This window comes from Hyla sarda, chromosome 10, assembly GCF_029499605.1.
Source record: "Hyla sarda isolate aHylSar1 chromosome 10, aHylSar1.hap1, whole genome shotgun sequence".
Lineage (NCBI taxonomy): Eukaryota > Metazoa > Chordata > Amphibia > Anura > Hylidae > Hyla > Hyla sarda.
Window position 1 is genome coordinate 54102862 of NC_079198.1, and position 14144 is coordinate 54117005.

A 14144-nucleotide genomic window follows, 5' to 3' on the forward strand; every position below is an offset into this window, starting at 1 on the left:
AGGACAACAAAAAACACTCATCTGGGAACACTAAGATAACACATCCTAGATCTGAATGAATGAACTAATCGTATAAAATACTTTCGTCTTTACATAGTTGAATGTGCTGACAACAAAATCGCACCACAGACTGTTCAGGAGCATGCCCAGGCATTGTAGGGAGGTCATGCGGGCACGTGGAGGCCACACACACTACTGAGCCTCATTTTGACTTGTATTAAGGACATTACATCAAAGTTGGATCAGCCTGTAGTGTGGTTTTCCACTTTGATTTTCTAGTGTGACTCCATATCCAGACCTCCATGGGTTGATAAATTTGATTTCTATTGATAATTTTTGTGTGATTTTGTTGTCAGCACATTCAACTATGTTAAGACAAAAGTATTTTATATGATTAGTTCTTTCATTCAGATCTAGTGTTCCCAGATGAGTAGGAGGGCTCGATTTTTGCGCGATAAGTTGTCCTTTGTAATTACATCACTCATTTTACCATAAAATATATGGTGCAGCCAAAAAAATACTATTTGTGTGGGGAAAATGAAAAGAAAACTGCAATTAAGCAAATTTTTGAAGGTTTCGTGCTGTACAATGTATGGTACAAATAACATGTTTTCTTTATTCCGTGGGTCAATACAATTAAAATGATACCCATGATTTCATATTTTTCTATTATTGCACTGCTTTAAAAAAACTCAAACTTTCTAACCAAATTAGTACGTTTAAAATCTCTCTATTTTGATGACCTATAACTTTTTCATTTTTCCGTATAAACGGCAGTATGACGATTAATTTTTTGTGGTGTGATCTGTACTTTTTATTGATACCACATTTGCATATATGAAACTTTTAAATATTTTTATTACATTTTTGGGGAATTTGAGGCAACAAAAAAGTAGCAATTTTTGAAAAAAAATTTACGTTTGCGCCATTCACCATATGGGATCAATAACATTATATTTTGATAGTTGGGACATTTACAGATGCGGCGATACCAAATATGTTTTTAAAATTTTTTTTTACACTTTTTGGGGGTAAAATGGGAAAAAGGGCAGATTTACATTTTTATTGGGATGGGGATTTTTCAAATTTTATAACTTTTTTTTTTTTTTTAATCTTTTTTGTCCCCATAGGGGACTATATATAGGAATCATTTGATTGCTAATACTGTTCAGTGCTATGCATAGGGCATAGCACTGATCAGTGTTATCAGTGATCTTCTGCTCTGTTCTGCTCGATCTCAGACAAGAGCAGAAGAGCCCAAGAAACAGACAGAGGTAGGTGAGGGGACCTCTGTCCGTCACTATGGATGATCGGATCCCTGCGGCACTATTGCAGATGCCGTGATCTGTATTAATCACATGTGATGGGTTAATGCCGAACATCAGCGCGATCGCTGATGTCCACCATTACCGGCGGGTCCCCGACTGCTGATAGCAGCTTGGACCTGCTGTGCATGGCGCAAGCACCACTCCGGTCATGTACAGGATATAAATGTACATCCTGGTGCGTGAAGTAACACCGCTCCAGTGTCGGAGATGGATTAATGTGCGGCCTTAATCTGTGAGTGACTACCACTGTACTAATTTCCGACGTAAGAAAATTCACACCATGCCAGGTTGGTATGGGTCCTCTCCTCGGTTCCCCAGGGAGTTCTGTTTATTGCAGAAAGTAAATTTGGTTTTTACAAACGGAGAAAAAAGGGGAGGGTGAAAGGTAAAATTATGCATTGTTCTATATGCTGATTGGTCATTTGAGCATGGCGTAGCATAAATCATTATCTCGCAAGTCCTCTTAGCTTAAAATTTCAGCATCTTTCCACAAAGTCCAATGTTTGTACGTCTTGTATCCATAGTCTCCATCTCAAGGCTCTAGTCTTAATTACAGGCAAAGCGATAAGATGAAATGTTCTGCATTTAACATTCTGATGTATCTGGGTTAAAGGGTAAGGGAACAGATATTTTTCCAGCAGCAATGGCATTTTAATATTAATATATATATTAGTCATTAGAAACATAAGAGTCATCCCCATCACCAGGACGTACATTTATGTCCTGTGTCATTAAGGGGCTAAGGATCCAGGGTGTACCTGTACGTTTTGGTCCCGTTAACAGGGTTTAAACCGTTCTCACAAGCAGAGAACGGGTTAAACCTGGTGGGTCCCGGTTGCTACGGGCAGCCAGGACCCATGGGTAATACCGGGCACCACCAATCAGGCTGATGCCCTGCATTAACCCTTTAGATGCCGCAATCAAAGATGATTGTAGCATCTAAAATATGGGGTTAATGGTGCTGGTAGCTCAGCGGAACTGATCGGGACATCCACGACGAAATAGAGGGTCCTGATCTGCTGAGTGAATGGCGGGAGGGTCCTCATCTGCCTTTTTCTCGTCTGATCGGCGATCAGCTGCTCCAAGCCTGCTATGCAGGCTAGAGCAGCAGAGCGCCGATAACACTGATCAGTGCTATGCTATGGCATAGCATTGATCAGTGATTGCAATAAAAAAATTGCTTGGTATAACCCCCTATGGGGGCTAAAAAAAATATAAAGTGTAAAAAGAAAAATGAATAAAAGTGAATTAACCCCTTGCCTAATAAAAGTTAAAATCACCCCCCTTTTCCCATTTTTTTACTAAAATAATGTAATAAAAAATTTAAATAATCATATGTGGTACCACCATATGCATAAATGTCCAAACTATTAAAATATATGGTTAGCTAAACCGCATGGTCAATGGCGTACACGTAAAAAAATACCAAAGTCCAAAATTTTACATTTTTGGACACTTCATATATAAAAAATACTAATAAAAAGCGATAAATAAATAAAAATGGTACCGATAAAAACTACAGACCACGGGGCAAAAAAAATTAGCCCTCAAATAGCCTCGTATGCGGAAAAATGAAAAAGTTATAGGGGTCAGAAGACAACAATTTTAAACACACAAATTTTGGTGCATGTAGTTATAATTCTTTTAAAGTATTAAAATAAAATAAAACCTACATGAATTGTGAATTCTTGTGACCGTATGGACCTACAGAATAAAGATAAAGTGGCATTTTTAGCGAAAATTGCACTGTGTTGAAACGGAAGCCCCCAAAACTTACAAAATGGTGTTTTTCCCCCCTCAATTTCACCCCACAAATATATTTTTTGGGGGTTTTGCAGTAGATTTTGTTATTGAATGATTGATGTCATTATATGGGTCTGTAGATGCAAAATTGAAAGCTTTATATTTTGTAGACGGGGAGGAGGAAAAAACAAAGTGCAAAAATTAAAATTGGCTGGGTCCTTAACCCCTTAAGGACCGGGGGTTTTTCCGTTTTTGCATTTTCGTTTTTTGCTCCTTGCCTTTAAAAAATCATAACTCTTTCAATTTTGCACCTAAAAATTTATATGATGGCTTATTTTTTGCGCCACCAATTCTACTTTGTAATGACATCACTCATTTTGCCCAAAAATCTACGGTGAAACGGAAAAAAAATCATTGTGCGACAAAATTGAAAAAAAAAAACACGCCGTTTTGTAACTTTTGGGGGCTTCCGTTTCTACGTAGTACATTTTTCGGTAAACATGACACCTTATCTTTATTCTGTAGGTCCATACGATTAAAATGATACCCTACTTATATAGGTTTGATTTTGTCGGACTTCTGGAAAAAATCATAACTACAAGCAGGAAAATTAATACGTTTAAAATTATCATCTTCTGACCCCTATAACTTTTTTATTTTTCCGAGTATGGGGCGGTATGAGGGCTCATTTTTTGCGCCGTGATCTGAAGTTTTTAACGGTACCATTTTTGCATTGATAGGACTTATTTATTCATATTTAAATGATATAAAAAGTGACCAAAAATGCACTATTTTGGACTTTGGAATTTTTTTGTGCGCACGCCATTGACCGAGCGGTTTAATTAATGATATATTTTTATAATTAGGACATTTCCGCACTCGGTGATACCATATATCTTTATTTTTATTTTTATTTACACTGTGTTTTTTTTTTTTTTTATTGGAAAAGGGGGGTGATTCAAATTTTTAATAGGGGAGGAGTTAAACTTTATTCACTTTTTTTTTCCACTTTTTTTTTTTGCAGTGTTATAGGTCCCATAGGGACCTATAACACTGCACACACTGATCTTCATCATTGATCACTGGTTTCTCATAGGAAACCAGTGATCAACGATTCTGCCGCATGACTGCTCATGCCTGGATCTCAGGCACTGAGCAGTCATTCGGCGATCGGACAGCGTTCGGGATGCCGCGATTAGCCGCGGCTATCCCGAACAGCACGACTGAGCTAGCCGGCTACTTTCGGTTTCGCTTTTAACCGTGCGGCTCAGCTCTGAGCGCGCAGCTAAAGGGCTAATCACGATCGGCGCTGCGCGCTATTAGAGGCGGGTCCCGGCTTCACTATGACGCCGGGCCCGCCGTCATATGACGCGGGGTTACTGTGTAACCCCGCGTTATATTAGGAGAGCAGGACCAAGGGCGTACCTGTACGCCCTTGGTCCTTAACCCCTTAAGGACGCAGGACGTAAATGTACGTCCTGGTGAGGTGGTACTTAACGCACCAGGACGTACATTTACGTCCTAAGCATAACCGCGGGCATCGGAGCGATGCCCGTGTCATGCGCAGCTGATCCCGGCTGCTGATCGCAGCCAGGGACCCGCCGGCAATGGCCGACGCCCGCGATCTCGCGGGCGTCCGCCATTAACCCCTCAGGTGCCGGGATCAATACAGATCCCGGCATCTGCGGCAGTTCGCGATTAAAATGAACGATCGGATCGCCCGCAGCGCTGCTGCGGGGATCCGATCATTCATAACGCCGCACGGAGGTCCCCTCTCCTTCCTCCGTGCGGCTCCCGGCGTCTCCTGCTCTGGTCTGTGATCGAGCAGACCAGAGCAGAAGATGACCGAAAACACTGATCTGTTCTATGTCCTATACATAGAACAGATCAGTATTAGCAATCATGGTATTGCTATGAATAGTCCCCTATGGGGACTATTCAAGTGTAAAAAAAAATGTAAAAAAATGTAAAAGTAAAAGTAAAAAAAAAGTGAAAAATCCCCTCCCCCAATAAAAAAGTAAAACGTCCGTTTTTTCCTATTTTACCCCCAAAAAGCGTAAAAAACATTTTTTATAGACATATTTGGTATCGCCGCGTGCGTAAATGTCCGAACTATTAAAATAAAATGTTAATGATCCCGTACGGTGAACGGCGTGAACGAAAAAAAATTAAAAAAGTCCAAAATTCCTACTTTTTTAATTCATTTTATTAAAAAAAAATTATAAAAAATGTATTAAAAGTTTTTTATATACAAATGTGGTATCAAAAAAAAGTAAAGATCATGGCGCAAAAAATGAGCCCCCATACCGCCGCTTATACGGAAAAATAAAAAAGTTATAGGTCATCAAAATAAAGGGATTATAAACGTACTAATTTGGTTAAAAAGTTTGTGATTTTTTTTAAGCGCAACAATAATATAAAAGTATATAATAATGGGTATCATTTTAATCGTATTGACCCTCAGAATAAAGAACACACGTCATTTTTACCATAAATTGTACGGCGTGAAAACAAAACCTTCCAAAATTAGCAAAATTGCGTTTTTCGTTTTAATTTCCCCACAAAAATAGTGTTTTTTGGTTGCGCCATACATTTTATGATATAATGAGTGATGTCATTACAAAGGACAACTGGTCGCGCAAAAAACAAGCCCTCATACTAGTCTGTGGATGAAAATATAAAAGAGTTATGATTTTTAGAAGGCGAGGAGGAAAAAATGAAAACGTAAAAATTAAATTGTCTGAGTCCTTAAGGCCAAAATGGGCTGAGTCCTTAAGGGGTTAAGGGGTTAGAGGGGTACTCCGGTGGAAAACTTTTTTTCTTTTAAATCAACTGGTGACAGAAAGTTAAACAGATGTGCAAATTACTTCTATTAAAAAATCTTAATCCTTCCAGTACTTATTAGATGCTGAAAACTACAGAGGAAATTCTATTCTTTTTGGAACACAGTGCTCTCTGCTGACATCTCTGTCCATTTTAGGAACTGTCCAGAGCAGCATATGTTTGCTATGGGGATTTTCTCCTACTCTGGACAGTTCTTAAAATGGACAGAGATGTCAGCAGAGAACACTTTGCTTGTCATTCAGCAGAGAGCTCTGTGTTCCAAAAAGAAAATAATTTCCTCTGTAGTATTCAGTAGCTAATAAGTACATGAATAATTAAGATTTTTGAATAGAAGTAATTTACAAATCTGTTTAACTTTATGGCACCAGTTGATTTAACAAAAAAAAAAAGTTTTCCACCGGAGTATCCCTTTAAGGTCAAAATGGGCTTAGTCCATTAGAGGTTGTCCAAGATTAGAAGTAAATGTGGCTGAACTGCAATACCAAAACAAACACATGAACAATTTTGTCACAGTTTTTAGTAATTCTGAACAATCCCTGAAATATGACAAAGGAGAAATTGAATAATGGCAGACGGATCCAAATGCAATCACATGCTGTCAGTATACATTTAGATTTATCTGGAAAAATTCCTACAAAAGCAGCACATATCTGTGAAATGATTGACAATTACCATAGATTGTAATGTCATGCATGGCTTCTTACTACTGTTGCATTATTATGCGTTGCGAGGTTTACCTGAGTGATCAATATATCTTTCCATTTTCTCTTGTACTTAACAGGTCAACCTCCTCAGACACAGCAATGTGTAGCAGTCGTGGTAATGAGCCAGTGGAGTTACGTCAACCAACAAAAAATAAAAACAATCGGCACAAACGTCTATCTAACATCTTTCACCGTGGTACAATACTTGTGACCGGCAGTATTAGTGCTGGTAGTGCCGCAGGGCGTTGGGCTAGTGAGAAGAAATTATCAGAGATTATTGATTCAGTGCCAGAAGATCTGGTCGAACTTTCCAGCCAGAAGAATTTGCCTGGTATTCTCAAAATATTTGGAGATGACATTTCATCTGGCACCAACTACAAAAGTGTTTTGGCGACCCCACGGTCCATGGCACGGGAACTAGTAAAAGAGGCTCTGGAAAGATATGCTGTGGCTGATTCAGATGCAGAAGCCTTTGTTCTTTGCGATGTGGTTGGGCGTTTTGTAGGGCATGAGGGTGAATGGAAGATGGAGTACCTGCGCATTGTTGGGGACCATGAACGACCTCTTGTCCTGCAAGAAATGTGGAAGCCTAAGGCTGGGTTTTCTCGACGATTTGAAATCAGAAGAAAGCAAGAGGTAGAGAAGATGACTACAGCAGAAGATATTGAGACTGCAGGTGGGCATGGTGTGTAAAACATATTTTATTCATATTTGAAATGTAAATATTATTGTTTATCTCTTGAAAGAAAAAACTGAAAAGAACCGATGTGCATCTGAGTGCAATTATCCTTTTGTAAAATGTGATGTGAAATGTGGAAAGAGGTTTGCTCACCTATTGGTGTTGTACTTTGAGGACAACACCATTGAAGACTTGATACAACTGACTGTGGTCCAAAGGAGGAGTGCAGCCAGCACCGGTCCCTTTTCTCAGCTGGCAGAGGATGGTCTTGCGAAATAGTAGATCAGGGAGAAGAATTCTCCCAAAAGAAAAGGTGTCTCTGGTAGCGCTCTCCTTCGGAAGGTCAACGTCTGGATTGGGGCAATTAACTGACCAAAACGGACTTAAAAAATAAAATTATTTTATTCAGAGCATGCAAATAAATTCACGTGTTTTGAAGGGCGGGACCCCCTCTTCTTCAGGCTTTCTGATTGGAAGTTAGAGATGACGTGCATTATATATCCGGCAAGCCTGCGAAAAACACGTTTAAATGTTACATAATACATGACATAAAATCTATACAAAACAAAGTCCTAAAAGAATCATAACAATGGAAAAAACAATAACAAATGGTTTTTCCATTGTTATGATTCTTTTATGACTTTGTATTGTATAGATTTTATGTCGTGTATTATGTAACATTTAAACGTGTTTTTCGCAGGCTTGCCGGATATATAATGCATGTCATCTCTAACTTCCAAGTATTTTGGAGAAAACATCTATTGAACAAAGAGCAAAAAATAAAACTCCTATACCATAAAACGTAACATAATTCTTAGAATCAAACTGCATGATTTGGTAACAAAATGGCAACAAAAGGTAAATTATAAGCAAATACTAGGGGTATCTAGCAATATAAATTCGGTTAGAACAGACATGGTGCACATCTACAATCTTGTATAATGATCTGATTGCTTCTCAGCATAATATCAAAAACGAACAGGTTGTTAGTATACATTTTTGATCAAAAAGTACAAGCCCACTCGCCACGTCAAGGCCACCTATTTAGAGTGGGTCCCTAACGTCCCTAGCATAAAATGGCGTAGCACTGGGCGGCGACCACCACCGCCGCGACACCAGTGCCCACGGGGGGAACAACCCACTGGCAGAGCGGCCCCAATGCCACTCAAACCAGTCTATGGGTCGCACCTCCCCACAGACACGGTGCCACGGCAGCAACGGACGCCGCACAGCACCACACCAGTGTGAACAATGTGTAACAGCACACTTACCATGCTCTCCCAGTCAGACTGGGAGGCTGCTAGGAACGAAATGGCCCTTGTGTAGCTAACTACTACTTATATAGGGTTGGGATGAGGGGGTGGGGAAGAGTGCAGACACATGTTAAAAAAAAAAAAAATTGTAGTATTTAGCTACACATTGGCCTTTTCTTTCCTGGCAGCCTCCCAGTTTGACTGAAAGAGCATGGTAAGTGTGCTATAACATCCTGTTCACACTGGTGTGGTGCTGTGTGGCGTCCGTTGCTGCCGTGGCGCCGTGTCTGCGGTGAGGTGCGACCCAGTCCCGTTGGGGCCTCTCTGCCAGTGGGTCGTTCCCCCTGTGGGCACTGGTGTCGCGGCGGTGGTGGTCGCCACCAAGTGCTATGCCATTTTATGCTAGGGACGTTAGGGACCCACTCTAAATAGGGGGCCTTGAAGTGGCGAGTGGGCTTTGTACTTTTTGATCAAAACGTATATACTAACAACCTGTTAGTTTTTGAAATTATGCTGAGAAGCAATTGGATCATTGTGCAAGATTGTAGATGTGCACCATGTCTGTTTTCTACTTGAGTACACATTGTATATAGCAATATATCTGACAAGAAAATATACACTCACACAGCTACTTGTTTCTTAGCATAATTTCATTGCACAGGTCTAGGTGAGACTGCTGGTAGCTTTGTATGATCATTAACATCCATATACTATCTTGGGCTCTTGATCCAGGGTATTACAAATGGACCATGTAGATGGTCACCAAAACCCTGTGTCTCACTTATTTTAAAGTGCAACAGATATAAATTTTATTAGAAAAGACACACAAATAAAAACACAGTGCACTAATATCCCTAGTTGTACCATTTGGCAAGGTGTATTCACACCAACCTAAGGTTGGTTACAGATAAATATTGTAGCTACGTATTATTCAGCGACCATCTAGGTCAGTAGTCTTCAACCTGCGGACCTCCAGATGTTGCAAAACTACAACTCCCAGCATGCCCGGACAGCCAACGGCTGTAGTTTTGCAACATCTGGAGGTCCGCAGGTTGGAGCCCACTGATCTAAGTGGTCCATACGTAATTCTAGAAGAAGCCAAAGGTATTGCAAAAACATGGATCTTCGTATGCACACTTGCCTGATGAAGTGCCCGCTACGGGCAGGAAACGCGTTGCTTTTATGTGCTTTAAATAAATAATTAATATGGACTTGAGGACCTATTCTACCTAATTTATTGCCGTTTATGCACCAGTGAAGATCCATGTTTTTGCAATACCTTTGGCTTCTGCTGTTTGGACCAGTGAGCTAGGATTGACCGGAGGATCTTGGCTGTTAACGGACCTTCCTTGATTAATACGCTGTACGGTGTTGTGCCCTTATTGCAACACCTTTTGGTAAGTGTGACCTTTATTGCACTTACCCATCATCATAACGTAGCACACTAGGGGCACGTGTGCCTTTTTTCCTTTTTGTCTTTACATTTGTAATTCTAGTGAATTTACCCTCCAATCATTTGTCTCCTTTTGGATATCTTGTTCCAGGTTGTAGTAAAAGCTTCCGTTAGAAATTCCAAGTAATGTAATGGGAGCATTAAAATATAAAAAATGTATATCAAACGATCAGCTGATTGTATAGGACTTGTCGATTGTATTGTTCACCTAAACTATTTAAAGGGGTATTCCGGGCAAAAACATCTTATCCCCTATCAAAAGGATAGGGGATAAGATGTCTGATCGCGGGGGGGGGGGGGGGGGGGGGCGCCGCTGGGACCCCCCGCAATCTCCCTGCAGCAGCCCGCATTCTATGCGTAGCTGCATCTGCAGTTTCGGAAACCGCCGGGCTTCCGAGACGGGGACGTGATGTCACGCTACGCCCCCTCCATTCATGTCTATGGGAGGGGGCGTTGCGGCCGTTACGCCCCCTCCCATAGAAATGCATGGAGGGGGCGTGACGTCACGTCCCCGTCTCGGAAACCCGGCGGCTTCCGAAACTTCAGACGCGGCCCCCCCGCGATCAGACATCTTATCCCATATCCTTTCGATAGGGGATAAGATGTTTTTGCCCAGAATATCCCTTTAATACTAAGAATACACTTATGAGTTTGTGCCACTAAGCTGGGAACCATGCCAGCAGTTGCACGCCGGCCAGATGGGGATGGGGGGGGGCCCTCGTTTGTGACATAGATTAGGGTTCCCGAGGTGAGATCCGCATCAATCTGACCTGAATACTTCTTTTTTTAAAGTGTTCACTTTGGGACAGTAAATTTAGTATTTTGTGTTCTACTGTATATATGAACATGGGGGAAGACATCTTGCCTGAGCTGCATTTAGAGATATGCTTTACAGCAGCCACACAGACCAAATAACCTGTTGTCTGGAGATAACTTTCATGGCACAGTTTTCAGATAATTGTCAGATAATAGCCTCTCACTGTTAAAATCAACCATTTGAGATGGTCTTTATTTTAATGTTTTCTATGAGCATAACCCCATAAGGACATACAGTGAGTAACTTTGCACCTAGTGCTGAACATTTCGGCACGGCTATGAATCATAGCAGGGGAGTTCTGGCTCTTATCAACAGCCAGGGACTCACCGGTAATGGCACATTGGTGATCATGCTGATGTCAACCATTAACCCTATAGATGCAGTGATCTATGCTGAATGCATCTGTAGTGTCGTGAATATGGAGATGCTGGTGGGTTTGGGAGAACTCATTAGACCCCTGTAGTATAATCACAGAGGGGTCGAATGAGCGCAAATTGCCACCGGATGTCTCTTATGAGCCCGCCCCTGGCATGCAGGGTGGCTGATCATCATATGCAGCCTGCCGAGCCAAGCTGTACAAGGAGATCTATGAAAGTACTGACCTGTACATAGCAATCTAATGATTGCACATAATAGTCCCCTATGGAGATGTAAAAGGGGGAAATAAATATTACAAAATGTTTATAAAAATGAATCCCGCATGGTGAATGGCGCAAACATAAAAAAATACTAAGTTACCAGAATTTCTGGGTTTTGGTCACATCATATGTCAGAAAAAAGATTATAAAATAGGTAAAAATGGTTCATCAAAACAAAAAATGGTACCAATAAAAACTTCAAGTCACAGCGTAAAAAATAAGTTACAGTTATAAGGGTAAACTCAGGACAATTTTTAACAAACTTATTTTGTCAAAAAAAGTTGACTGTTTTTAAAAGTAGCACAACAATAGACAAGCATGTAAACATGGGAGAGGAGAGAAAATTTAAAAGCAAAAATGAAACCTTGCTGTGTTCTCAAGGCCAAAATGGACTGTGGTTAAAGGCTATGGACACCTTTGCACTGATTTCTTTTTATTGTTGATTTGTTTCTTGAATGCAAAATGAAGCAACTTTCTAAGGCTGTGTTCACAATTAGCACTATTGTTGCTAATTACTGCTCAATGTTACCACTATTTACTGCTATTTTCCAGTAAGAGTGTGCTAATCGCAATAAGATTGTACAATTTTACCACTGTTTTGGAAAATGGCTGTAAAATTGCAACAGTAATTGGCTACTTATCAGAGAAACATTAGATAAGCCTCACACACCTCCCACGGCTTTCTAAGTGTTATAATTAAAGCGGGAGGTTATAGAACAGATCAGATATTGGACAGAGAAAGGAACAAGGAGAAAAGGCTGGTTAGAGAGGGGAGAGCAGATAAAAGATTTGCTTAAAAAAAAAAAAAAACATATAGGCTGTATACAAATATATAGAGAAAATACATCTCATACATCACATTGATTTTCGCACCATAATAAGTACAAAGCAAGCATTAACATTTTTAAAGGTGTCCATATCCTTTAACAGTAAAGTGGTCAAACACTTAATAATTATATGTAATATATATATATATATATATATATATATATATGTGATTAGTGTTTGTTTTAATTGTTTTGGGCACAATACCAGTTTTAATAAAGAGAATATGTATGTAAACATGGCACTGAACTAAGCTTTCTAAACTTGTCCTCAAAAATATCCAGAAGTAGCTATTATCAGGGTGTCAACATTTTTTAAAGTGTGTCTATGCTGTATTTCTATAAATCTCCAATGCAATTGTCACATGATTTACACAAGGAAATGTGGGATCTTCATCCCTTTCTATGGTGTTGCAACAAGGTCAACCATTGTCCGCAAACATCCTTCTAGCAATCATTTCCTAATTCTACACTTTACACTATCAATGGAAGCAGTTTTAGTCTAAGAACTGTTTATTAGGAGCTACTTAGATTGGTTTTTAGTGATGAGCGGCATAGGCCATATTCGAATTCGCGATATTTTGCGAATATATGGACGAATATTTGTCATATATTCGCGAAATTTGCATATTCGTTATATTCGTTTTTTTCGCATATGCGAAAACAGATTCGCATATTCGCGAATATTGAGCCCTCCCTTCTTTAAATGGGCACTCTCATTAAAATAAATTTTTGCTATTGCACTCCTTACACAGGAAGTGCCGCCTGGAGTGCTGAGGGGGGGGGGGGGTCCAACCAACAGCATATGGCAGTTATGTGTGAGAGGAGCTATGATTGGATGAGGCTGGACATCCCCCCCCCCCAATCAGCACTCCAGGCGGCACTTCCTGTGTTTGGACTTTGGTCCAAAGTCTGTGTATGAGTTGGGAGGAAATGTGCTCTTGAGCTTTTTTAAGCGCAAATAAAACATAGAAAACTTAATTTTTTTTTAAACAAAGTATATTAGAAATATTTTTCATTTACCATAAGGAGTGCAATAGCAAAAATTAGTTTCAATGAGAGTTACCCTTTAATGGTATAGAGAGAGGGAGGAAGGCGCCTCATGTGCGGGATCAGTAGATCTTGTTGGTGGGGGTAGGGAACAGTAATTCCCAAGCCGCTTACCAAAGTTGGTTGTGCGCCCACACACAACAAGGTAACGTGCAGAAGAAGTAAAGAAGAAGGTCCACTGCAGCCCTCCTGGGTAAGAGTAAAATCAAAACCGAAAGACCAGGGAGTCAGGAGTTTGTCTGGCGCAGAGAGGAACCATCAGGCAGCCAAGTAAAATCAATGGATTTATTAGATGCAACGCGTTTCGCTGCGCATGCGCAGCTTCATCAGGCATGACAAGAGAAGGCTGGTAACAGATATATATATACCTCCAGGAATTAACCATTAGAGTACTTTTTGAAAGAGTTGTTACATAAAATTACAAATCCACATATGAATGTGACAATGTATGAAAAATATATAAATAGATATAAATAAATATAAATAGACAGACAAAAGTCACAAAAATAATAATAAAACAATAATGTAAAAGCACAATGGAATCATATAAACATACATATATATATAATATAATTATCGCATGTGGTGTGAATATACCACCACAAGCGACTCAAGCAATCACACCGCCTAATCACCGGTGCGGCATTCAACAACGCAAGTTGGATATTATTTTAATATATATAATATAAAAGAATAAGGACCTATAAGGTGCTATGTATGTTAGTTCAAAAGAGTAAAAAATTGATTTGTATATCACTGCATTATTAAATAAATAAATAATATTTAATAATGCAGTGATATACAAATCAAT

At 39.8% G+C, this 14144-nt stretch overlaps 1 protein-coding gene across 2 annotated transcripts in view; it reads left to right on the forward strand.

Moving 5' to 3' along the window:
- The window catches only part of RASIP1 (Ras interacting protein 1), a 159038-nt gene that overhangs the window by 10888 nt on the left and 134006 nt on the right, over positions 1-14144 (forward strand). The window contains exon 3 of one of the 2 annotated variants that reach the window (XM_056543470.1): positions 6697-7304. In XM_056543470.1, coding sequence (XP_056399445.1) covers positions 6697-7304 — 608 coding nt within the window. The remainder of the gene's footprint in view (positions 1-6696; positions 7305-14144) is intronic. The other variant, XM_056543471.1, reaches the window with a different exon arrangement.